The 27269-nt window shown below is 40.7% G+C and overlaps 1 protein-coding gene and 1 non-coding gene across 2 annotated transcripts in view; both read left to right on the top strand.

Annotated features, from left to right (window-relative positions):
• LOC126184889 (cysteine dioxygenase type 1) overlaps window positions 1-27269 on the top strand; it is a 134616-nt gene that overhangs the window by 102382 nt on the left and 4965 nt on the right. The window contains exon 2 of the mRNA XM_049927520.1: window positions 23174-23436. Coding sequence (XP_049783477.1) covers window positions 23174-23436 — 263 coding nt within the window. The remainder of the gene's footprint in view (window positions 1-23173; window positions 23437-27269) is intronic.
• Window positions 1218-1292, top strand: Trnal-caa (transfer RNA leucine (anticodon CAA)). The gene has a single exon. It is a non-coding gene; the product is annotated as a tRNA-Leu (tRNA).

Genomic DNA, 27269 nt, shown 5'->3' with positions numbered 1-27269 from the left:
AGTAGTTCTCAGTTCTAGGGGACTGATGACCATAGATGTTAAGTCCCGTAGTGCTCAGAGCCATTTGAACCATTTTTTTTAAATTTGTGTTTGCAATATTTGTCCTTATCTGCTTATGTTATTATTTGTTTTTATACTCATTTTGATTCATGGAAACTCATCATAATTTCCATATTTCGCGTTGTATTCGAAGTAAGTGCTTATGCTTCTTAAAAAAGGCTTAAAATACATAAAAAAGCAACCTATTCCTCTCGATACCTTTGCCCCAATATTATCGAGGTATTGATGCCATATTAGGTGTTGATTTCGACATGAAACATTGTATCTAATCTGGTACTGGAGCATTCGTAATTATGGAACACAAGGATCCTTCTATGCGTATACAAGCGAGATATCAGTAACGATATTAATCGTACAATTAGAAAGTACTTGATTTACAAGAGCACGTGGGTCCATTAGAGGATACGCAGTTTTAATCCCTTCTGTTATAATCCCTTCGGATCAAAACTACGAATGGTTCAAATGACTCTGAGCACTATGGGACTTAACATCGGAGGTGATCAGTCCCCTAGAACTTAGAACTATTTAAACCTAACTAACCTAAGAACATCATACACATCCATGCCCGAGGCAGGATTCGAACCTGCGATCGTAGCAGTCGCCCGGTTTCGGACTGAAGCGCCTAGAACCGCTCGGCCACCACGGCCGGCCAAAACTACGATCTGCTATGCGCAAACTGATGCAATTTCTCCTTCTCGTTCATTACGTACAATGATAAATGAGACAAGTAGCCAGAACAAGTGGACAACAAGAAAATTTAATTTGGTCTTTCTTGACGTTGTCAAATTAATAAATTGTAACTAAATTTTATGATAAAGTATTCTACTCACTTAGTAGTCTTCTAGAACTCACAACTTCCATACCTATACTACCCCTGACATTGCCATCTTTGTGTAATTGTGTGTAATATACTACAAGTTTTAATTTCTCGCATTAATTCCATGAGTGCGGAGACATGGCTTAGCCACAGCCTGGGGGAGGTTTCCAGAATGAGATTTTCACTCTGCAGCGGAGTGTGCGCTAAGCCATGTCTCCGCAATATTCTTTCTTTCAGGAGTGCTAGTTCTGCAAGGTTCGCAGGAGTGCTTCTGTAAAGTTTGGAAGGTAGGGGACGAGGTACTGGCAGAAGTAAAGCTGTGAGGACGGGCCGTGAGTCGTGCTTGGGTAGCTCAGTTGGTAGAGCGCTTGCCCGCAAAAGGCAAAGGTCCCGAGTTCGAGTCTCGGTCCAGCACACAGTTTTAATCTGCCAGGAAGTTTCATATCAGCGCACACTCCGCTGCAGAGTGAAAATCTCATTCGGGAAACCCATTGTATACAACTAATGTAGCGCCTTATTCAATTGTGAGGTGCATTTCACAAATAATGCGCAAGCTGGTATCACTGTGGATTGTTTGATGCAACAACAATGAAAATTACGTCAGATGTAGTTGGGAGCTTGAGTTAAGTGGTTGATTTTTCGCTGTGTACTCTAACATAAAACTGGCGGGGTGTAGTAATGGACCCTGCAGGCGTCTCAGGGACTGTTACGGTACTGCTGAAAACCAGAGGTCGTACATCAAGGTCGGATCTTTACTCGGCAAAAACCCGACAGAAACCCATAGTGCGTTAAGTGAAGTTTGTGATGTATTTACAGTGGAGCATAGTACAGTTTCACGTTGGGTAAATCGTTTTCGTAGTGGTCGCATGAGCATAAACAATAATCCAAGACCTGAAAGGCCAAAAACGTCAACACATGAACAAAGTGTGAGACAAGTGGCAGATGTTCTTGAAGAAGATCGGAGTTGCGACTTGTGAGGAACTCTTTGAAACCATGGTACTTACCTCAACATCTGTATTCCGTGTTCTGACTAATGATTTGAAAAAGAGAAAAATTTCTGCAAGATGTGTCCCACACTGTTTGACTGCTATAGAGAAGTTAGAGAAGTAGAAACGACTGGACACTGCAACCTTGCACAAACAACAATCCGTTCATAAAGGTCAAGGATTCTCGTGTCGAATTATCGCTGTTGATGAAACGTGTATTAGAGACTTTGAACTGGAGTTAAAAATCACAGTGGAATGGGTCGAAAGCTTCAAATTCCCCACGTCCAAAATATGATGGAGAGAGTCTCATGTGGAACAAGTGTCACAGCAGTGTATTATTGTAACTTCATGCAAGACCAACGCAGAAAAATGCAAAAAAAAAAAACACCTCACTTCCTCGAGGCTGGGCCACTCATTCTCCACGACAATGCTCGCCCGCGTATCGGCAACGTTGTAGCCCACAAACCGCGCGAATACGGATGGGACTGTTGCCACATCCTCCCTACAGCGCGTACTTGAGTCTACCAGACTTCGACTTCTTCCCGAAGTTGAAAAAAACGTATGCGTGAACATCGTTATCTTTCTCTGGAAGAGTTTTCCACCACCGCTGTTACCCGAGCCATTCGACATACAAACAGAAGTGGTGTCCTGATTGGAATAATAAAGCTTCCAAAACATTGGGATTCCGTCATAGAGAAGCAGGGAAACTATACTGAAAAGAGATAGTGACAAAAATAAACGTGTAAGTAAAAATAATTAATGTGCATTATTCATGAAATTCCCTTGTACATTTGGAGCACGCGTGTTTCATGCAAGAGGTGCTTTAAAAAAGAAGAAACGAGTTTATGCAGCATATTTACTTTTACTAATCGACTCATTTTTTGAGGGAAACACAACTGTATACTGAAGTGCATTATAAGAATCATATTTGATCGAAAAACTTTGACAACTGCTTCACTACAGCTACATTTACATTCTATAACGTTCTTGGTCATTACCAATATTTCTCTTCTTTCGGAAATAGTGAAATACGTGAATATAACACAAAGACCATAAACAAACTCTTCCAAGGAGTCAACATTAGTTCAGAAAGAACTCAGATACATGAGTCCACATGTATTCAACAACCTGCCAGGGCACATGAAGTGTGGTGTAAATAATGTGGTGGAGTCCAAATATGAAGTAACGAACTTTCTGTTGAGTAAATCTTTCTACTCAATTGAAGAACATTTTCACAGGAGCTATTAAATTTATATACGAAGACAGTAACTTGTTCTCGAAAGAACAGTTACTGTTGATGACCATGCAGCTTTTCCCAGGAATCAATGATGACTAACTGACAACCTCAGCCGCCGACAGGTGTTGTTGATATACCTCGATGTGGACAGCTGAAAATGTTTGCTCCGACCGGGACACGAACCCGGGATCTCCTGCTTACATGGCACACGCTCTATCCATCTGAGCCACCGAGGACACAGATGAATACTGCGACTGCAGGGACTTATCCCTTACACGCTTCCCGTGAGACACTCATTCCCAACTGTCCACAATTCTACATATGTATTGTACCTTATAGACATTTGCTCACACACTCTTTACTCGCGCACGCTTTGGCGATTCGCGTAAGAGTTTGGGTAACCTGTGCGCATTCGCACAGACGAAGGTCAATGGCTGTGTAGCCTTTAACTATATATACGAAGACAGTAACTTGTTCTCGAAAGAACAGTTACTGTTGATGACCGTGCAGCTTTTCCCAGGAATAAATGATGACTAACTGACAACCCCAGCTGCCGATGTGGACAGCTGAAAATGTGTGCCCCGACCTGGACTCGAACCCGGGATCTCCTGCTTACATGGCAGACACTCCACATTTTCAGCTGTCCACATCGAGGTATATCAACAAGACCTGTCGGCAGCTGAGGTTGTCAGTTAGTCATCATTTATTCCTGGGAAAAGCTGCACGGTCATCAACAGTAACGGTTCTTTCGAGAACAAGTTACTGTCTTCGTATATATAGTTACAGGCTACACAGCCATTGACCTTCGTCTGTGCGAATGCGTACAGGTTGCCCAAACTCTTACGGGAATCGCCAAAGCGTGCGCGAGTAAAGAGTGGGTGGGAAAATGTCTATAAGGTACAAAACATATGTAGAATTGTGGACAGTTGGGAATGTGAGTCTCACGGGAAGCGTGCAAGGGATAAGTCCCTGCAGTCGCACGATTCATCTGTGTCCTCGGTGGCACAGATGGATAGAGCGTCTGCCATGTAAGCAGGAGATCCCGGGTTCGTGTGCTGGTCGGGGCACACATGTTCAGCTGTCCACATCGAGGTATATCAACAACACCTGTCGGCAGCTGAGGTTGTCAGTAAGTCATCATCTATTAAATTTAATTTATTAAAATGAACATAAACAGTCTCGACCGCAAGAAACCTTTATTTTTATGGTTACTGGTTTCGGTCAGTTTATGACCATCTTCAGACCACATACCATGATGGAAGGCACTGGCAGTGAGCGGAGCAGGCGTTACGAACTCCACGAAAATCAACTGAGTGGTTGACATTCGTGGAATTCGAAACGCCAGCTCTATTCACTACTACCACCTATTGTCATGGCGTGAGGTCTGAAGATGGTCAGAAACTGACCGAAACCGGTAACCACAAAAATAAATGTTTCTTGCAGTCGAAACTGTTTATGTTCATTTTAAAACACCAAGAAAAACAGCTGCTCTTCACGAGAAATGCTCTCAAAAATATTAAATTTAATGTTTTATCTTATTTTATAGTTAGTACTAGCACTTTAATACATTCCAGAGACCACTCTCCATGCGATCCATGGAATACCACTAATGCAATGTGATATAGGCACTACTCCTGATCGCATGACTAGTATGACTTGAGTGCCAGACAGTGCACAACATATATTTTTCCTATTGTTCGTATTTGTATGACATCCAGCTACCTGGCAATTTAGACAACTACAAAGTTATAAACATGTTCACAAACGCCACATAATTACTCAGTTCTTGTGCTGAGAATGTTCGTAATTGGCAATCCTGTGACACTCGTAAGTTTCATAGGTTCATTATCAGAAATAAGTAACCAATAGAGAGTAATGATTAATATCGTGAATACAAACAATCATTTAATGAGTAAATGACTGCATATGGTTTATTTTTCTCGCACCTTATGATCGAAATTCATCTGTCTTGGAGTAAACCAAATATTGAGGATGCTGTGGTTTGGTGTCCATCCTATCTCAGACTTTACATACGAGTGTATGTTTGTTCAAAATATTTTGTGACACGAACATACATTTCTGACTGTCATGCAAGGTTCATGAATTTTAAATTTGGCGATTGCATTATTGATTCTGACCATCTGACGGTCGTAACAGGAGCAGCCTAGCATTGGTGATGTAGAGCTGCCAATTATAAAAGTCGATCTTCACAATATGGAGGGGTTAAAACTTAGCTTTATGGAGGGGTTAAAACTTAGCTTATGTGGAGCTTAACATTCATTTCCATTTCTTTTTCTTATTTCTTGTGTTATATGATGTCGAGCAAGTTTGAACTATGAATACCATGTTCTTTTAAGAATGAACGATGGAATATTTGCAAAGTGAGAGAGCAATTGAATTGCACAACTTGAGTCAATACTGCTGTGTTGCTATTATGACGCTAATCGAGAGAGCTCCATTCATTTACCTTAAAAGCATCATGTTTGACGCTGCATTAAGGGGACATTGTATGTCCTATGCCGCCAATGTTAAATAATCGAATTTTGTGATCCATTATCTTGGAAACGTTTTAAGACACCAACTTACAATTTTCCATAATTATGGAATGCACCTTTCCAGATATACTGAACTATAATTATTACTAAAATTGTATTGTGGGACATGCTATCTTTTTTTTTTTTCAAACGCTCAACTTTCTGACAGAATTTTGTAAATAAATGAACATAAAAACAAAACAACTCAGGATATTTTAAATATTCTAGTTCCATATGTCTTGAATCTCACTGACACGCTGTGGAAATTTCATGTCTCTACCATCAGTACTTTTTTAGAAAATGGGTCAGTTATTGCAAAAACTTAAGTTCAGAGATATTGAGGTATAAAAGTTTTTTATTACAAATTCTTATACAGACTTACATTTCTGCGTCTTTTATGCACTAGAATTGACCTGGCCCATAGTCTGTGTCTCCTTCAGTGTCACAACAGTCCAGTGCTTGCCTTCTCCTTTCCTTTCTTGCTTCTTTTGTCGTCTGCTGAGCAGCTAACTCCACGTACATGAAGCTCATCCTGTTCCCGTAGTCCTTTAGCTGTGTTCTGTCCAAATCTTACCCCTAACTTCTCCAGAACCTTAAGTCTTTCATAGGTCCCACCATTACAAGTTATTACTGCTAACTTCAGAGTCATAAGGCCAATAAATACATTTTTAGGCACACGGCACCACACAACAATACTGGGGGATTCATTCACATTCTGGGTCTTGCTATGCAAGCACTTCTTTAGTAGCTCAGGATTTGCCAAATCTCTGTAAATAGGCTTGATTGCCTCTATTACTGCCAGAGGAAGAGAATGTTTATGTATACATTCATGCAGGGTGCCTGAAAATTCAGCTTGCCTATATTTACACCAAGTGTTTGGTGGAGGTGGACACAAAGCATGACATAGCTTTTCATCAGTTGATAGTCGATGAAAGAAAGTGCTCCACACAGCTCTTTTCATCACCTGTAAATTGTCAGTTATCTCTAATGGCCTTCCATAATATTCCTGTAATTCATCAATTACTTTGTCCATTAATCTTCCAGCACATTTTATTGTCCTACCGTCAGAGATTTTTGTGTTACCCTGCACGGTTTTTAGGTTATGCAGACATGTTCCCATCCTTTTCTTGACATGTCCTACACACTCAAGATTTTGCATAGGAACATCAAATGGTGTACTGTTTTGTACTGTAATGAAAGCCTTGCTGTCTCCATCACCTAAGTAATTCACATATCTGACACCTCTCTCCTTATGCGAACACTGGAAAATGTTAACTGCTCCTTTCACTTCCATTCCTCCAATTGTGCCATCATAATTTTTATACACTGCTGCTTATGAAGTAATCTGTTCTTCTGGTTCGCTGTACAATCTTGGCAGTACTTACTGAGAACTTCAAAATCCAAAACTTTTCCAGTGTCAATACTTATTGTAGATGTAAAACCATTTTTAGAACTAAGCGCACACTTTTGCCAGGATCCATCCACAGCAATGCTGATGTCTGTGTCACCCTCATTTTGTTCAACAGCTTCTGATGTAGCAGCAACCATTGAATCTTCAGCCACAGCATTTACAGAGTCCCCAATTGCTGTTACATACTTCATATACATCGAAGGTGGTTTTGGCAAATTCAACACAGTGCAGAGAACATTAGCAGCCCTTGCACCTTTACCAATGCATCTAAGGCCATAGAACAGTCTCACATTAGTTTAATACAATTCATTAGCTGAACACTTTGATGAAGTATGAAATGCCTTTCTTTTTTGCATTTCTGACATTTCATAATTAATTTAGATACACCTATTCTAGCTCCAATATCCTCATAAAGTTCAACTTCACCACCACAAAGACAGCAAGAGACAATTTGTGCAAGGATTTGCAGATCAATAGTGACGCTGTCCGCAATATCATTACTTTTACCACTGTCACCTGTTTCTAAAGTTACTTTCCTTTTCGATGCACTAGGGGACGTGGTCACTTCAAAAACATTATCGTGGTTTCTTTCACCGCTAACATACGTGTTTTATAGTACGTCAGAAGAAAATGCAGGTCTCGCATATCTGTTAACCGCAAATTTGCGTTTCTTGAAGTTACTTTTACGCTTAGTCATTTTATTTACGCATAAAAAGCAAGAGAACTTAGCTTACTACAAAAATAGCCGATAATTACACTACTTTCAACGAAAACTAGTATCACAAACAAAGGACTGATTCGTTTATTCGTAATGTGAACTTTTCAGATGTAGCAGTAGACACAAAACGAAGCAATTCACAGCCTTCTAAACTGAGTAGGTCCCAATATATGACTGCTCAACTGTTGCAGTATATGCGTAGCCGCGAAATTTGACAGTCACACGTCAACATTCAAAATATTATTTGAATGTCTCACAATTGTCCGATTTTAATGTATTACATACCAAAACGTTTAGGAACGTCCAACGTACATTATGGAGTAGGAAACAGAAAATCTCAAATTTCAACGAATTTTATGTACAATGTCCCCTTAACAGACGTTAGTATAGCTTAATGGTGACGAATATTTTTGTTAGTATGACGCCGTCTTCAGTCACAGAACTTTATTTTCCCGTTTTAGTCAAACGCGCTTCGGAGCTGCAACTCCGTTTTTAAGGGCTACATTGACGTTTTGTGCATGTTACATCTGCTTCAGCTTAACATCTTCATCTGTAACCGCAATGTTCACCAACTTTCGCTGAAGTGAAAAAATGTCACATCTGCAGTGTAAGTGAATATTATGGGTTACATCCTGTCGGTAGATGGCACTTACGTGTTTTCCTCTACACTTGAAAGCAAGTTACAATTAGCGAAGGACATATAAAGCAAAAACAAATAAACACTCCGATTAAGATGCACTTAGAACACGCCAGCGGTGTCGCAATACTCAGTTACCCGTTGTCTGCATGTGGCAGCGTAGATGGTATCTCTTAGAAAGAATATTATGAACCCGAATTTTAATACATGCACTTCATTATTTAGAAAGCATACGCGATTTTCATAAAATAAAAAACCATAACTTTCGCGCGTGAAGTACCTAGTGCCGTAAACAAGTAAAAGATCAAGTCACCGGATCAAAGGAACATGAGACGTGACCAGGAAAATCACAAGAATGACGCAGAATTATAGACCTATATCACTGACGTTAATTTGTCGTACAATTACGAACATAGATTGGCCGCCCTATCATATATATAAAACGAGCTGCCCTTCTTTGAACTTTTTCGGTGTCCTCCGACAGTCCCGTCTGGTGTGAATGCCGCACCGCACAGAGGGCGGACAAGCATGGTGTAAGCAGTCTACTTAGTGGACCTATTGCACTTTCTACATGTTCTGCCAATAAATCGCAGTCTTTGGTTTGCTTTACACACAACATTATCTATGTGATCGTTCCGATTTAAGTTATTCGAAATTGTAATCCTTAAGTATGTAGCTGAATTTACAACCTTTGGATTTTTGTTATTTAGTCGTAATGGAAATTTAGCGGATTTCTTTTAGCACTCATATGAATGCATTCGCACTCTTCATTATTTAGAGTTAGTTGACACGGTTTACACCATACAGTTACCTTGTCTAAATCATTTAGAAGTTGTTTAAGTTGTTTTCGACCATCTGATGACTGTAGAAGGCGGTAAATGATAGCATCATATGGAACAGCAGAAGGCTTATAACTCTTCCTTGGGGGACGCGAGATATTACTTCTGTTTTACTCGATGACTTTCCGCCAGTTACTGCGAAATGTGACATTTCTGACAGGAAATCATGAATCCAATCACACAACTGAGCCGATGCAGCATAGGCACGCAATTCAATCAGAAGACGTTTGAAAATTTGAAATTTGTGGGAAGGTCTTATGGGACCAAACTGATGAGGTCATCGGTCTCTAAGCTTACGTACTACTTAATCTAACTTAAACTAACTTAAGCTAAGGACAACACACACAGCCATGCCCGAGGGAGGACTCGAATCTCAGACGGAGGGAGCCGCACGGACCGTGACAAGACGCCCCAGACCGCGCGGCTACCGCGCGCGGCGGAAGACTTTTCCTTCTGGATATCTAAAAACATGGAATCCATTTGACATCCCCTCTCGATAGCCCTCATTACTTCGTGAGACTAAAGATTTAGTTGTGTTTCATAAGAACGACATTTTCTGAATCCGTGCTGACTATTTGTCAATAAATCATTTTCTTCGAGGTGATTCATAATGTTCGAAAATAGTATATGTTACAAAATCCTACTGCAAATCGAATTTAGTGATATGGGCCTGTAATTCAGCGAATTACTCCTATTTCCTTTCTTGGGTATTGGTTTGACTGGTGCAGCTTCCCAGTCTTTGGGTACTGATCTTTCGAAGAGCGAGCGGTTGTATGTGATTGCTAAGTATGGAGCTATTGTATCAGCATATTCTGAGAGAAACCTGACTGGTATACAATCTCGACTGGAGACTTTGGCTTTATTAAGTGACCTAAGATGCTTTGCTATAACGAGAATATCCACTTCTAAGTTAATCATGTTGGCAGTTATTCTATATTCGATTTCTGGAATATTTGTTTAGACTTCATTGGTGAAGGAGTTTCGGAGAACTGTGTTTAGTAACTATGCTTTAGCGGCACTGTCGTCAGTGACATAACCATTGTTATTGCGCAGTAAGGTACTGATTACGTCTTGCCGCTGGTGTACTTTACATATGATCAGAATATCTTTGGGTTTCCTGCCAGATTTCGAGACAGAACTTCGTTACGGAAACTAATAAATGCATCTCACATTGAAGTTCGCGCTAAATTTGGGCTTCTGTAAAACTTCACCAATCTTAGGGATTTTGCGTTCCTTTAAATTTGGCATGCTTTTTTCGTAGCTTCTGCAATGATGTTCTGACCCATTTTGTGTACCATATGGAATCAGTACCATCTCATATTAATTTATGTGGTATATGTCTCTCAATTGCCGTCGATACTATCTCTCTGAATTCAAACCACAGCTGGTCTTCATTTACACAGTCAGAAAGACGTCGAACGAATATTTTTTTTTTTTTTACAGATGTACTTTGCGTTTATTTTTGGTGGATTTGGATGTTACGGTTTTCAGTCTCGCTACAAATGCCTTGTGATCATTAATGCCTGTATGTTAAGTGATGTTCCCAATTTGCTCAGGATTACATGTTGATAAGAGGTCATGAATGTTTTCGCAACCATTTACACTTCTAGTAGGCTCCTGAACTAACTTCACGTTTAAACATGTATTTTTGTTAGCATATCGAGGGTAGATTCGAGTGACCATCACCTATAATTGTATGAGTAGGGTACCTATTTGAAACAAGACTCAAGTTTTCTTTGAAATGCTCAGCAACTGTATCATCTGAGTCAAGGGGTAGGTAAAACTAATTAATTATCAATTTAAATGGGTTCAAATGGCTCTGAGCACTATGGGACTTAACATCTATGGTCATCAGTCCCCTAGAACTTAGAACTACTTAAACCTAACTAACCTAAGGACAGCACACAATACCCAGTCATCACGAGGCAGAGAAAAATTATCAATTTATTCCGGCTGTCAAGTATAACCTCTATCCATTCTAAAACACAGGAACTATCTACTTCAATTTCACAACAAGGTAAAGTAATTCTGACAGCAATAAACACTCCACCGCCAACTGTACATAATCCATAATTTCTCAATACGGTGAGGTCCCTTGAAAAAATTTCAGCTACAATTATTTCCGACTTTAGCTAGCTTTCCATACCTATAACGATTTGAGCTTCAGTGCTTTCTATTAGCGCTGGAGCTCTGGTCCTTTCCTAACACAGCTACGACAATTTACAACTACAATAATGATTATTGCTAGGTCTATCTTCCTTTGTTTGCCCTGCACCCTTTTAGACTGACGCCCTTTCTGTAGTTTCCCGAAACACTACAACCTAAAAAACCAACCAGTCTCCTCCACACAGCCCCTGCTACCCGTATAGCCGCTTCCTGTGTGTAGTATCTCACTGTCTCGGTCAGCCAGGTTGTATTTCATCTCAGTGACTAAGATTTTTAGCTGCGAGGAGTGAACATGACTGAAATGATACTGAATAATCGTCGAGGACTCGACGAACCAGCCGACGGTCTGAGAAAGGCAACAGCAAGTCACACCTGTTATGGCGTTGCGAAGAAAATGGTTCAAATGGCTCTGAGTACTATGGGACTTAACATCTGAGGTCACCAGTCCCCTAGACTTAGAACTACTTAAACCTAACTAACCTAAGAACATCACACACATCCACGCCCGAGGCAGGATTCGAACCTGCGACCGTAGGAGCAGCGCGTTCCGGACGGAAGCGCCTAGAACCGCTCGGCCACGTTGCGAAGAGTACTAAGCGTGAGTTCCTGAAGCACAGTTACTCTAGTCTGATACTTGAAAGTAACTATTCAACGTAACACATGACATGAGAAAATGAAGCAAATTATTTCGGAGAATTTTAAACACAACTGGATCAATATCTTTTGATCCATGTCGGCTTAAGGAACCTCTGTGTTTATCTCAAGTTAGCTTATATGAAATCAGAGCGAGCTACGTAGAATGGCATCTGTGGATTCTTGATATCTACGTGCCTCACTCATCGTACTCCAGAGACTAGATACATTCAGAAATTTATCACTCTGTTCTTCAGCTGTTCGTTATGTATAAAGAAAAGTAAAACCGAGGAAAAGAAAGAATAAAGAAAAAACAATAAAGGCTAATCTTAGGAAACCACCATAATTAAAAAAGGTAAAAAGATTAGCAACAACGTCTCGTTGAGGGAGATTACAAACTCAATTAGGACATTGGCAAGGAAATATATCAGTCGCGTCCTTTTCAGTGGAACCATCACGGCAATCACCTTCACTGATTTAGAGAAACCATAAACCATGGTAAACCTAATTGCCGGTTGCCAGACGGGGATTCGAACCACGCTCCTCTCGAATGCGAGTCCATTGCCTTAAGCTCCATGCTACATCTCTCACTAGAATTCCTGCTAACAAAAAGGCGTTCACTCCACCAGCTTGACATAGTAAACACGGATTACATGCGCGAAAGTGTCACCAGATTCAAGGAAAGGCGCAAAAACGTTGCGCTTAAAACAGTGTTATCGCAAAGTAAAATGCATCACTAAACCTATAAAGAAGCATAAGAGGAACAGCGGGGTTCAAATTCTCATCCAGCCCTCTGGATTCAGCTTTCCCGTGGAATAAACTGAAATAAATTTAGTTTAGTAACTTAGGTGTGTATCCATCCTAACAGACTTTACTAACTGTAGCAAGTATCTATTCTTTTACACGGCTTATGATTTCAATAAGTAAATACTTACGGATAAATAAATGAAAAGAGTGTTACGTTGCATAATATTAGCCGCATTCCATGGATCAAGTGGAGAGGGGTTTCTGAGTAATGTAAAAAAGGCAAAGGTTTACATTTTATTTAAGTGCAATTGAAATATGTTGCTTAACATTATGAAATATTAATGTGTCCCAGTGATATTATTAAATTTCATAGTAACCCATGCTCCTCTATGCTATGCTAGTATATTTGTTAAAATACAGCGAGGTCTTTCTCCACCGAAAAGAGAGAGAGGAAAATGACAGAACTGTCCTTTTTCTTCTTTCACTGCATACCGCTAATTTATTTTGTGGATTGGTTTTCTTGATCGATTACTATCACTATAGTGGTGAAAAGAAAAAGTCATATGATATCACTTTACGAGAAGTTATGAAACTCATAAACGTTTGGAATGTCGAAGTACACAGGTTATGAAGTAACTCTCTCTCTCCGTCCGAACAGGCCTCAGAAGGCCCAATGGTACCGACTGATCGGTGTGTCATCCTCAGAAAGCCACCAGCCTGACAATAGACGTCGAAACTAAGTTTGTATTGACGTGTCTTGTCAGGCATAAACCACTTTCGCTATTTTCCTACTATTCTTCAATCTGCGCAAATTTTATAAAGATGACTACTTCATGCGTCATACAGGATCATCCTCTTATACGCCAGTCTACGGAACAGCTGACCATTTCTGGAACCTAATCATACACTGTTCCCACAATAATACCTGCAGTATTGTTGCGTTGCAAATAATGAGCATTCGAAGCAACATTTACTCAGGCAACTGGACATTTTCCTATACTTCCGTCATCCCGCGAGATTACGGTCTACAACCTGGGTTGCTCAAGGTGATGTTTTTAAACTACGTACTGTGATTGTCTTCGTATTTGAGAATACATGTTATTGCATGACTACATCTTATGATGCTTTCCAATGCATATTCACGGCTTTTACAAGTTTTGGACGATCTGCAACCACAACTAGTTATCGTACTTTAATTGTGACAGGAAAATTACAGTCTAGGCATTAAAAGTTTTTTTACCTTAAGAAATTTTTATTTCATAAACCACTTAAACACAATATCAGGCTTCACTGCTTTGAAGAAGTATCTTTTTAACGAATGAAGTTACCCGACAACACACTGAAGAGCCAAAGAAACAGGTACACCTGGCTAATATCATGTAGGGCCCCTATGAGCACGCAAAAGAGCCGCAACACGACGTGGCATGGACTCGATTAATGTCTGAAGTAGAGCTGGAGGGAATTGACACCATGAATCCTGCAGGGCTGTCCATAAATCCGTAAGAGTACGAGGGTCTGGAGATTTCTTCTGAACAGCACGTTGCAAGGCATTCCAGATGTGCTCAATAATGTTCATATCTGGGGAGTTTAGTGGCCAGCGGAAGTGTTTAACCTCAGAAGAGTGTTCCTGGAGTCGCTCTGTAGCAATTCTGGACGTGTGGAGTGTCGCATTGACCTGCTGTAATTGCCCAAGTCCGTTGGGAATGCACGGACATGAATGGATGCAGGTTATCAGACTGGATTCTTAGGTACGCGTCACCTGTTAGAGTCGTATCTAAACGTGTCAGGGGCTACACATCACTCCAGCTGCACACGCCCCACACCATCAGAGAGCCTGCACAAGCTTGAACAGTCTCCTGCTGACATGCAGGGTACATGAATTCATGAGGTTGTCTCCATACCCGTACATGTCCATCCGCTCGATACAATTTGAAACGAGATTCGTCCGACCAGGCAACATGTTTCCAGTCATCAACAGTCCAATCTCGGTGCTGACGGGCCCAGGCGAGGCGTAAAGCTTTGTGTCGTGCAGTCATCAAGGGTACACGAGTGGGCCTTCGGCGCCGAAAGCCCATATCGATGATTTTTCGTTGAATGGTTCGTACGCTAACACTTTTTGATGGCCCAGTATTGAAAACTGCAGCAATTTGCGCAAGGGTTGCATTTCTGTCACGTTGAACGATTCTCTCCAGACGTCGGTGGACCAGTTTTTGCAGGATCTTTTTCCGGCCGCAGCGATGTCGGAGATTTGATGTTTTACCGGGTTCCTGACATTCACGGCACACTTGTGAAATGGTCGTACGGGAAAATTCCCACTTCATCGCTACCTCGAAGATGCTGTGTCCCATCGCTCGTGCGCCGACTATACCGCCACGTTCAAACTCACTTAAATCTTGATAACCTGCCGTTGTAGCAGCAGTAACGGATCCAACAACTGCGCCAGACACTTATCTTATATAGGCGTTGCCGACCGCACCGCCGTATTCTGCCTATTTACATATATCTGCAGTTGAATAAGCGTGCCTATACCAGTTTCTTTGGCGCTTCAGTGTAGTTTCCTTCAAGAGGTCAGAAGCCGAGTCCAGCGCCTGAAAGTGAAATATTAGGATTTTTGGCTTGGATGAGGTGAGGTATGGAAGAAGTTGGCTTTTCCGGAATCGAACTCACTTGAAACTGCCAAATCTCCCTTACCTGTTCCTTTAAAACTCTTTGCTATTTGCTAACTGAACTGCCACACATTTAATCAAATACCATTGCGGATATGACTTGAGGAACGCGGTCTTTGATAGCTGTACGCTGACTTAATTCATAATCAGATGATCGCTGAAAATTGCAATCGAATAAACCCAGAGATTACGATTGTAAGAGGGCTCATACCACAGTATTAGCCTACAACCTGCGGCCCTGACGGTGCGCGACGAATTTTTCACGGCCTCACAGCGTCAGTTAAAATTTTTCACAAGGCAGAGAAGCAGCATGTAGTGACATATGCGTGATATCTCTCCTGGGAGAGGCAAAATACTTGACGTGTTCTTTGCAGTTCGAGGAGAAACCATCATGTTCTATGTAAATGAATGCAGAGGCACTGTCATCACTGAGTAATGTCATGTGGGTAAAAGATGCAGTATTTCTCGCTGACGCAACCGTGAGCTTCAGTACTTTACTTATGTAATTAAAAGCAAAGATTTTCTGATGATTATCATGTGCAATTAGAGTGGCATATTCATAAACTCTGTGTACTTTAAAACAATGTAGTCATCTTTAGTTACGTGCACGTTATGAAGTCATTTTATGTTGCGACTGATTCATTACACTATATTGCTTTGGAAGCTAATTAGTGTTGGTTACATTAATTAGTTATAAACAATGTACAGTGTGAGCCTCCAAATTCGGTGACTGCTCTCAGACAATAAAGGAAACAAAGAGTTACAAACAAAATATCTTTATTGGCATTCAAAAACAATCATCATTAGTGTCACTCTTGGACATTGTCAGTGGGGAGAGATACGCGATCTGTTGATCTAAAACATGTGTGGCTAAAAATCCTACGTTAAGATTACAAATTTTATTTACTGATTATCGGCTTCGGGTCATTACCGAGCCCTCTTCAGAAATGTTGTTCACTGAGTGACACTCATTACACATTGTCGTATATTTTTTAAAGCTAAGTCGCACTACATAAACAAAATCCTAAAGTGAAAACCTTAGTTTGTTATGTAAGTCGACAACGTTAATCACATTTCATTAGTGATATGCCATCTTCTTAGCCGTATCCGACATACAACCGTTTGAAAATCACAGGCATCAGTCGCATGTCCTCCTTCACCAGCACTCACATGTGGATACAACTAAAGCTACATTACGCTACGTAGTTTTGTCTTTATTGACCATTCTCAGTGACCGTGTGGTTTAGTATTGTTGATGACCAACTCATCGGTCCTGTTGTTTTAGGTAGCCGTCTTAATGGAGTACGGTATCTTGATTTCCTTCAAAATGTGTTACCAGAATACTTGGAAGATATACCTCGGCAACAAGAAACGGTATGTACTTCCAGCATGATGGAGTTCCTGCACATTCGGCACGGCCAGTGACACAGTACCTCACTGAAACGTATCGTGGACGTTGGATCGGTTGCCATGGAGTCATTTCTTGGCCACCGAGGTCACCCGATCGTACTCCATTAGATTACTGTTTGTGAGGTTGGCTTAAGACCGAAGTCTACAAGGGCAGAGTGGACACAAAGGAGTAAGTTCTCCCTCGTATTTCACATGCGTGTGCTCTAGTATAGGACCGTACACTAACGACAAAAGCTGCAAAATGCATTGTATTTGGTTGTGGAGTTTTTGAACATCTTTTGTGAGGAAATTTACGCAGTTAAATAAAACACTAGATCACAATGTTCCATTTACTATCACCGGCATTTGTCCTGTTCCCCAATGTTTTCATTAGTTTCATGTGAAACTTTTAACGATAGGAGGTATGTTCATATGACTTTTTGTTCAGAAATACTATCACCCCTCAAAGCAGGAACCTTTCCTCCTGACTTACCCTGTAAAACTGCCATGCGTAATGAACAGAAGTAGTCTGAGAACCGATCCCTGTGGAGGGCCATATTTTTAGCGGAAAATGTGAAGGTCCACTTCTAATAGTAGTACGGTCTATCTGTAAACTGTAGAGCGAGTAGCGTTTGTTGCTGGGAAGTGGCCTTTACTGAAAGAACGCTGCAGCTGCTAGCTTCCTCTCGAAGAGCACGGCGTTCTTTGATTTACATGGATACCGTTCGTGTGCGTTTCTTGCGTTAGTTATATTAGTTACTTATTTCTGTATTCCATAGGCTGTTAACACATTCTGTGGAAAATAAACACTCCCTGGGCGTGTCAGGTCACTGCTTCACTGCTGACTTACAAGGTGCGCTACAAAAGGGTCTGTATAGCATTGTGAAACAGTGTGTAGTTGCTGCTTGTGAAGTAGTGGGTGGATTGTGAGGACTCGGCCGCTCACTCTTCAGATTCCAGGCAGACCATGCTTATTTTATGCTGTATTTCCATACAATCCTAGTACCCTGTCCGGTCACTTAAATGTGACCACTGGTAAAACTCTGAATAACCACCTTTTGCACTGCTGAGCGCTGCGAGACGTTCAGGAAGAGAGTCGATGAGGTTCTGGAAGGTACCGATGGAGATGTGGAGCCATGCTGACTCCAGTTCTGTGGCCTGCTGCGCTAGATTTCCCGGTTGAGGATACATGGCGCTTACAGCCCGATCGAGGTGGTCCCACAGATTCTCGATTAGGATTAAATCCGGGTAGTTTGGTAGTCAGAGGAGTATACGAGTAAGCTCATCCTGGTGTTCTTCAAACCACGCATGTAGGCTACGAGCAGTGTGACACGTTGCATTATCCTGATGGTAAGTGCCATCGTGCCGAGGAAAAACAAACTGCATTTTTTTTTACTATCCTTCTCGTTTTTTGATAGATTGTGATACTTTCTTATTACTTTAATAAAAGTATGTTCTATAGATATAGTCGATGCTATGTCAATGTAAAAGCTCTCTTTCTGAGGAATGAGTTTGGTCGATTGACTTGATCTACAAGACAGGTTGCACTTTCTTGTTTTAAATTTTGTCTGTTACATGTTGTAAGGCTTCTGCTGCTGAATAGGAACGGTGATCAAGTAAGAATGATCTTATGATTTTACTGAACAGTGAGAATGATGAAATAATTTTTATCTTATAACTATCGTAATTTTTTCCGCACTATTTGTAATGGAACTTTTATAAGCCAATGTTCTTATTGAATGGATATATTACTCTCCTTTTTGCCATATAACATGTCCCTGGATATTTCAGTTTTTATTTATCTATACTACAGACAGAACAACATTACTAGCATGTTGATAATGGAGGAAGTGTGCGGTTTAATAGAACTAAAGCAGGAATTTTACGCCCGTCCATTTCGTAAACAGTGTGATTTGCGAGCCAGATACAACTGAGAACCGCCGCTGGAGTGCGCTTCGATCGCGTATTTCACGTTACGGCATATACACTGTATGCACGTATAGAATCGTTTCTAACAAGGGAACCTTCCCATCGCACACCTCTCAGATTTAGTTATAAGTTGGCACAATGGATAGGCCTTGAAAAACTGAACACAGAACAATCGAGAGAACAGGAAGAAGTTGTGTGGAACTATGAAAAAATAAGCAAAATATACAAACTGAGTAGTCCATGTGCAAGATAGGCAACTTCAAGGACACTATGCGCTCGGGAGTGCCGTGGTCCCGTGGTTAGCGTCTGGTTCAAGTCTCCCTCAACTGAAAAATTTAATTTTTTATTATCTGACAAACTCTTATGTTTTCATGACTTTTTTGGGAGTGATTATCACATCCACAAGAAAACCTAAATCGGGCAAGGTAGAAGAATCTTTTTACCCATTCGCCAAGTGTACAAGTGTGGGTCCACAACATATTCCTGTCATGTGACGCACTGCCGTCACCAGTGTCGTATAGAATATATCAGACGTGTTTTCCTGTGGAGGAATCGGTTGACCTATGACTTTGCGATCAAATGTTTTCGGTTCCCATTGGAGAGGCACGTCCTGTCGTCTACTAATCGCACGGTTTTGCGGCGCGGTCGCAAAACACAGACACTAAACTTATTACAGTGAACAGAGACGTCAATGAAATAAACAGATAGATCATAACTTTGCGAAAATAAAAAAAAATTAAACTTTTCATTCGAGTGAAGACTTGAACTAAGGACCTCTCATTCCGCAACTGCGCGCACTAACCACGGGACCACGGCGCTCCTTATCTCACACTATCCTTGATATTGCCTATCTTGCACATCTTGTATATTTTGCTTATTTTTTTCATAGTTCACACAACTTCTTCCTGTTTCCTCCATTGATCTGTGTTCAGTTTTTCAAGGCCTGTCCACTGTGCCAACTCATAACTAAATCTGAGGGGGGTGCGATGGGGAGGTTCCCTTGTAAGTGTTCAACAGCACGTTGAATTCTGCACACTCAACGTTGACGTTCGACAGCACTGTCCGTGTGCCGACGGCTTTAGATCCGCTTAGCGATTTTACCTAGGACCAGAATTTTCTTGGGTACTGGGCAGGATCTTCTGGTAACGTATGATGGGTGCTAATTGTGGTATTCTTTGCGAATCGATCTTTTTACAGCCGCGCCAATTTCTACTAAGTTTTACCTGTCGTCATTAGCGCGTTCTCCTTTGAGCAGAAAGTGCAACAGCCTTTGCTTTCTCAGCACTTTCGAATTTCGTTTATAAATCATGGTTGGTTTTTACCGTCCTTAATCCACTTACTCGGCACACACTTCTTCAGAGCATGATTTACAATAAGTTTAAACTTTGCCCGTAGTTCCTCTACATCCATCATACTGGAACTAAATAATGTTAATTCATTGTCTAAGTTGGATGATAAAAACTGCTTATCTGGCCTCTCTAGCGGAAATACTCTCCAAGCCTTCTTGACTGATTTATTAGGTTTAGCAACCATAGTCGCTATGATGACATGGTCACTAACCTCCCTGTTACGTAGATGTGCCTGGATACTTTTCATCGTATACTGTTTACCCCTTCCATTTTCAAGTTTAACATGCCAGTAGTAACTAGCATATGTAAAATTGATACGTATGTAGATTTCCAATAACGAGATTAGGCACCAAATTACGAATTTAAGTAAGCGTATTCATAATATTAACAGTATACTGAGAGCATGGGAGATTTTCAAGGCCACAAATTCAGTGAGTCTCGAAAAGATTTCGTTGCGAAATAATATAAAGGAAGTCTTATTGTTATAAGTGAGTACACTCCTTAATATAGATACACTCCTGGAAATGGAAAAAAGAACACATTGACACCGGTGTGTCAGACCCACCATACTTGCTCCGGACACTGCGAGAGGGCTGTACAAGCAATGATCACACGCACGGCACAGCGGACACACCAGGAACCGCGGTGTTGGCCGTCGAATGGCGCTAGCTGCGCAGCATTTGTGCACCGCCGCCGTCAGTGTCAGCCAGTTTGCCGTGGCATACGGAGCTCCATCGCAGTCTTTAACACTGGTAGCATGCCGCGACAGCGTGGACGTGAACCGTATGTGCAGTTGACGGACTTTGAGCGAGGGCGTATAGTGGGCATGCGGGAGGCCGGGTGATGATGATGATGATGATGATGTTTGGTTTGTGGGGCGCTCAACTGCGTGGTTATCAGCGCCCGTACAATTTCCCAACCTTTGCTCAGGCCAATTTCGCCACTTTCCTGGATGATGATGAAATGATGAGGACAACACAAACACCCAGTCATCTCGAGGCAGGTGAAAATCCCTGACCCCGCCGAGAATCGAACCCGGGACCCCGGGCTCGGGAAGCGAGAACGCTACCGCGAGACCACGAGCGGCGGACGGAGGCCGGGTGGACGTACCGCCGAATTGCTCAACACGTGGGGCGTGAGGTCTCCACAGTACATCGATGTTGTCGCCAGTGGTCGGCGGAAGGTGCACGTGCCCGTCGACCTGGGACCGGACCGCAGCAACGCACGGATGCACGCCAAGACCGTAGGATCCTACGCAGTGCCGTAGGGGACCGCACCGCCACTTCCCAGCAAATTAGGGACGCTGTTGCTCCTGGGGTATCGGCGAGGACCATTCGCAACCGTATCCATGAAGCTGGGCTACGGTCCCGCACACCGTTAGGCCGTCTTCCGCTCACGCCCCAACATCGTGCAGCCCGCCTCCAGTGGTGTCGCGACAGGCGTGAATGGAGGGACGAATGGAGACGTGTCGTCTTCAGCGATGAGAGTCGCTTCTGCCTTGGTGCCAATGATGGTCGTATGCGTGTTTGGCGCCGTGCCGGTGAGCGCCACAATCAGGACTGCATACGACCGAGGCACACAGGGCCAACACCCGGCATCATGGTGTGGGGAGCGATCTCCTACACTGGCCGTACACCACTGGAGATCGTCGAGGGGACACTGAATAGTGCACGGTACATCCAAACCGTCATCGAACCCATCGTTCTACCATTCCTAGACCGGCAAGGGAACTTGCTGTTCCAACAGGACAATGCACGTCCGCATGTATCCCGTGCCACCCAACGTGCTCTAGAAGGTGTAAGTCAACTACCCTGGCCAGCAAGATCTCCGGATCTGTCCCCCATTGAGCATGTTTGGGACTGGATGAAGCGTCGTCTCACGCGGTCTGCACGTCCAGCACGAACGCTGGTCCAACTGAGGCGCCAGGTGGAAATGGCATGGCAAGCCGTTCCACAGGACTACATCCAGCATCTCTACGATCGTCTCCATGGGAGAATAGCAGCCTGCATTGCTGCGAAAGGTGGATATACACTGTACTAGTGCCGACATTGTGCATGCTCTGTTGCCTGTGTCTATGTGCCTGTGGTTCTGTCAGTGTGATCATGTGATGTATCTGACCCCAGGAATGTGTCAATAAAGTTTCCCCTTCCTGGGACAATGAATTCACGGTGTTCTTATTTCAATTTCCAGGAGTGTATTATTGTTTATGGCTACCAATAGGCTTCAAGCAACAGTATTCAACCAAACCATCTACTTTGACCCTAAGAAATCGGGTCTAAAATGAAGTGGAAAAATGAAAATAAATGTATCAGCCCTTACACCTGACAAATACAGTAGCTGTAGTTGATCTGCTGTTCTCCTAAGGCAGCACAAATGCTGTGGTAGAGTTCAGTCAAATGACTGAATAGAATCACATATGAAAAATCATCCTTAAGCAATGAAATAAAGGTCATGAAAGAAAATAAGATTTACATTTAACCTTCACAAAAGTGTCTGTTAACTCACAGTTCCTGAAGGAAGACAACTAAGAATATGGCAGCGTCTGAAGAAGAGTGTGCATATTTTGTCAAAAAACAGTATCTGTACACCTGTATCTGCAACAGAATAAAAAAGGTATTCAAAATTTTCCTGAAATTAAGTTTCTTTAAAGTCATACTCAAGGAAACCTTTAATGGATCTCTCATATATTTCTAAATTAATCACATTGAAAGGAATCATTTTGAGCAAAACAAATTCTGAAATAGTGTAATATATTGGTAAAGTACCTATGTACCTATGCTTATGTACAGCACCACATCTACAAGAAATGCTAACTGGAATATAACAGCTTTCAGAAACCAAAAACAAAAAAAGAAACAATAGTAATAATATGTGTTACTTACCAGTATAAAATCTATTTCTGACCTAGCTAGTCTAAAAAATATCAGTGGCATGCTAATTTCTCCAAAACTATTTCTACACAATCTTGGGCAGATAGATGTAATGTCCAACATCTTAAATATCATAGAATATTTATATTGACAAATAAACAAGAGAAAAAATAATTTTTTTACAGGTACACAAGGAACTTAGTGGATGAAGGAAATGGTAAATTTAACTTGATGATCCTATGTTGGGGTGAAGGACATGGCTCAGCCATTCATGATCATGCAGATGCACATTGTTTCATGAAAGTGTTACAAGGTACCCTCAGTGAAGTAAGATTTGCATGGCCTGAAAAAAACATTGAAGAAGGTGATGAAATAATGGATGAAGATGGGGGACTGAAAGAACTTTCAAGAACCGAGCTTGGTCTGAATGAAGTATGCTATATTAATGGTAAGTTGTAAAAAGCAACTAATTTAACCTGTATGAACATATAATTCATTCCACGCATCACAGAACACAGTTGTGTTTGTGATCCATACAGCATGTAACCATTTGATAAGGGTGAAACTACAGACACGATGCATACAAAGTCTTTGTTTTAATTGCTAAGAAGAAGAATAGTAAGTGTAAGGGCATAGATTCCACAATCAAGTGTTCAATCTGAAACCTGTCACCTCAATATTCTAACACTTGTCTTCTAAAAATATATTAGAGATTGAATAGATTTAAATCTGACAGTACATCACAAATATTTACTTGTTGTCTACTTTATAGATATGCTTCTGATAAGAATACATCAATCAAAACTAAATTTACTACAGTATGTTGAAATCTCTGTCTAGTTTAACAGATTAGTGATATAACGTAATTTTTGTGTCAATAATGAACAGTGCCATATGGTAGAATCAAATTTCTCAGCATGCAGTGCCATAATTCACTCATATTTTTAATTAAAGCTCCTGTGAATGAGACTATGTCTACTTTCTGTAAAAGTTGCAGTGTAAGCATAGTTTTTTCTGTTAATTTGTTATTTATACTGAGTACATTATATGACTAAAATCCTATTAGAATATAAAGAAATAATACAGCAATAAAACAGGACACATTCCTCTTATATAGATCCAACATTATCCATATATGAAACCTTAAACATTGCCCAAATTTGTAGCTGTCATTGAGTTTTCTTAATAACACTAGATGGATTACCAAAGTGATATTGCTTAACAGCATTGTGTGCTATTCTCAAAGGTTCAAATTTTGAAGTTCTTATTGCACCTAATAAACAAATATTTTAGGTGTTAGTAATGTCCAAGTTTCTTATTTGATTACATAATCCACAGAACAGACTAACAGTTTTGTATAAGGAAGAAGGAGGGCTTTGGGAAGGGTAAGGCAAATATAAGACAACAAGTGGAACTACGAGAACTGGAAATGGGGAATAGAAATTGACAAAGGTACAGAGTGAAAAAAATGCAGACAGTGTACACACCTACAAGAGACAAGTGTGTTAAAAAAGCAGGAATGTGGAAAATAATTGGAGGAAAACAGAAAGAGAGCTGTCAAGAAAATAGGAATAGAGGAAGTAGAGGGTGTAGCATTTTTAAAACTTCAGCTGGGTGATGCCCGGAAAGAGGGAGTGTAATGAAAAGCTAATTTTCACATACTTTGTTCAGAGTAATTCGTGGCAGGAGCAAGGATATATATGACTGAGGTGATAAAATGGCTGCATTAGCCATTTTTCTTTTGTAGAAAAGTTTCATGCACTATTTCTCACTAGAATTTTATCTCGGAACTCTTTGACTCTGACCATTTATGCTTATCAGCTACTGTACAGCAGCCGTACTGAAAACAAGACTGAGCCATAATTGCAGAAAGTTACTCGGTCTAGCCAACAGACATAATATTGCAATGTAAAAGAGTTCCTGTTAACCTTTAGCTTCCTTGGTTGAAATATTACCCTTACTGTGATCTATGATTTTGTCATGGTTTCAACATAGGCCTTCAAGTGAGTAGATTTATGATATGCAGGATGCTGCAGAAGTGTGTTGAAAAGCTAGTTCCCACCTACTTAGTTCAGAGTAATTGGTATTGGGGGTAGGGATATAGATGACTGAAGTGATGAAAGGACTCTGTTAACAAAAGGTCAATGTACATATAGGTGACAGATGGTTATTTTTAGCAAGATACTGACACAGATATTCGTACAATGACTTTTTTCCAAGATAGAGTATATTTTATGTAGATTGTTTCCTTGCCTTTCTTGAACGCAGTTTCTGTTCAGCCCATCTACCACCTTTCCTCTGTGTGTGTACTGCATATCTTTACTGCATCATTGAATTTACAGTTAGTCATGTGACTGTATGAGTACTGGCAACTATGGGAGTATCAAAGTAAGATAACTGTTTCACTGTACAAGTGGTAGCTAAAAATAATAATACACAATGAGCAGATGTCATATATATTTACAGCTTCTGGGATGATATTTCACCTACTACAACTTTCTGTATGGTCACCAATTAGACCATGACGTTTTTTCCTAGACTATATTAGATTAGATTAGTTTTTCGTTCCATAGATCTGTGCTGAGGAGATCCTCGTGGATGTGGAACAAGTGAAATTATAATTTTTTTAAAGTTGAAATAACAGTACTAATAGTATGAATATATACAATACATCATTTGCTTCTATTAAAAACTTCGTCAATGAAGTAGAAGGAGTTGGCCACTAGTAAGTCTTTCAGGCTCCTTTTAAACTGATCTTTATTTGTAACTAAATTTTTTGTCTTTGCTAGCTAATTATTGAAGATGAGTGTTCCTGAGTAGTGGACCCCTTTTTGAACTAAAGTAAGTGCTTTTAAGCCCTTGTGCAGATCATTTTTGTTCCTGGTATTGTATGTATCAACTGAGTTGTTTGTTGAAAAAAGAGGTACATTATTTAGGACAAATTTCATTAAGGAGTAAATATACTGAGAGGCAGTAGTTAGTATACCCAGTTCTTTGAAGAGGTTTCTACAGGACATCCGTGAATTTACTCCACAATTAATACGTATTACACGCTTTTGGACTCTGAAAACTTTTGTTTGACTTGAAGAGTTAACCCAAAATATTATACCATATGACATTATGGAATGAAAGTAGGCAAAGTATGCAAGCTTTTTCATTTTTATGTCGCCTATGTCTGCTAACACTCGAATTGCAAATACAGATTTGTTAAGGCGTTTCTGCAGTTCTGTGGCATGCTCCTCCCAACTGAATTTATTATCAAGTTGTAATCCCAGGAATTTAAGACTGTCAACCTCTTTTATCTGCTCTTCTTCATTCTTTATGCATATGCTGGGTGGAAACATCTTACAGGTTCTGAATTGCATATAGTGAGTCTTTTCGAAGTTTAATGTCAGTGAGTTGGCTTTAAACCATTTATTAATATCCATGAAGATATCATTAGCAGATTTTTCTAGAACTACACTCAACATACTATTTATTGCAATACTTGTGTCATCTGCAAACAAAACGAACTCAGCTTCTGGCAGTGTAACTGGTGAGAGATCATCAATGTACACAAGAAAAAGCAATGGCCCTAAGATGGATCCTTGTGGGACACCACATGTAATTTCTTCCAGTTCTGATGATGACTGATGACTTAATTCACTAGTTCCTTGCACTGACACCCTTTGTTTCCTGTTAGCGAGGTATGACTTGAACCATTTTGCAGCACTGCCTGTGACACCATAGAATTCTAATTTATTTAAAAGGATGTTGTGGTTCACACCATCGAATGCCTTTGACAAATCACAGAAAATACCTGCTGCTTGTAACTTGTTATTTAATGAATTAAGTACATTTTCACTGTAGGTGTAAATAGCCTTCTCGATATCAGAACCCTTCAGAAATCCAAACTGTGTTCTTGATAATATGTTATTTGTGGTCATATGGTTCAGAACCTGCCTGTACATTACTTTTTCTAAAATTTTTGAGAATGCTGGCAAAAGTGAAATCGGTCTGTAGTTTGATGGTATCTCTTTATCCCCTTTCTTGAATAGAGGCTTAACATCTGCATATTTTAGCCAGTCAGGAAATGTCCCAGTTATAACTGACTGCTTACACAAGTAACTTAGAATTGTACTTAACTCGCAAGAACAGGCCTTAATTAACTTTGTTGATATTTCATCATAACCACTAGAAGTCTTTGTTTTAAAGATTTTATTACGGAAGTTATTTATTTTGGCGAAGTGAGTGACATATTCATGTACCTGAAGCTATTTGTAAAGGCTAGTTTCAGATTTT

The sequence above is a fragment of the Schistocerca cancellata genome, chromosome 4 (genome assembly GCF_023864275.1).
Source record: "Schistocerca cancellata isolate TAMUIC-IGC-003103 chromosome 4, iqSchCanc2.1, whole genome shotgun sequence".
Classification (NCBI taxonomy): domain Eukaryota; kingdom Metazoa; phylum Arthropoda; class Insecta; order Orthoptera; family Acrididae; genus Schistocerca; species Schistocerca cancellata.
Note: the sequence above shows the minus strand (reverse complement) of the source record. Positions and strands in the feature narration are given on the sequence as shown.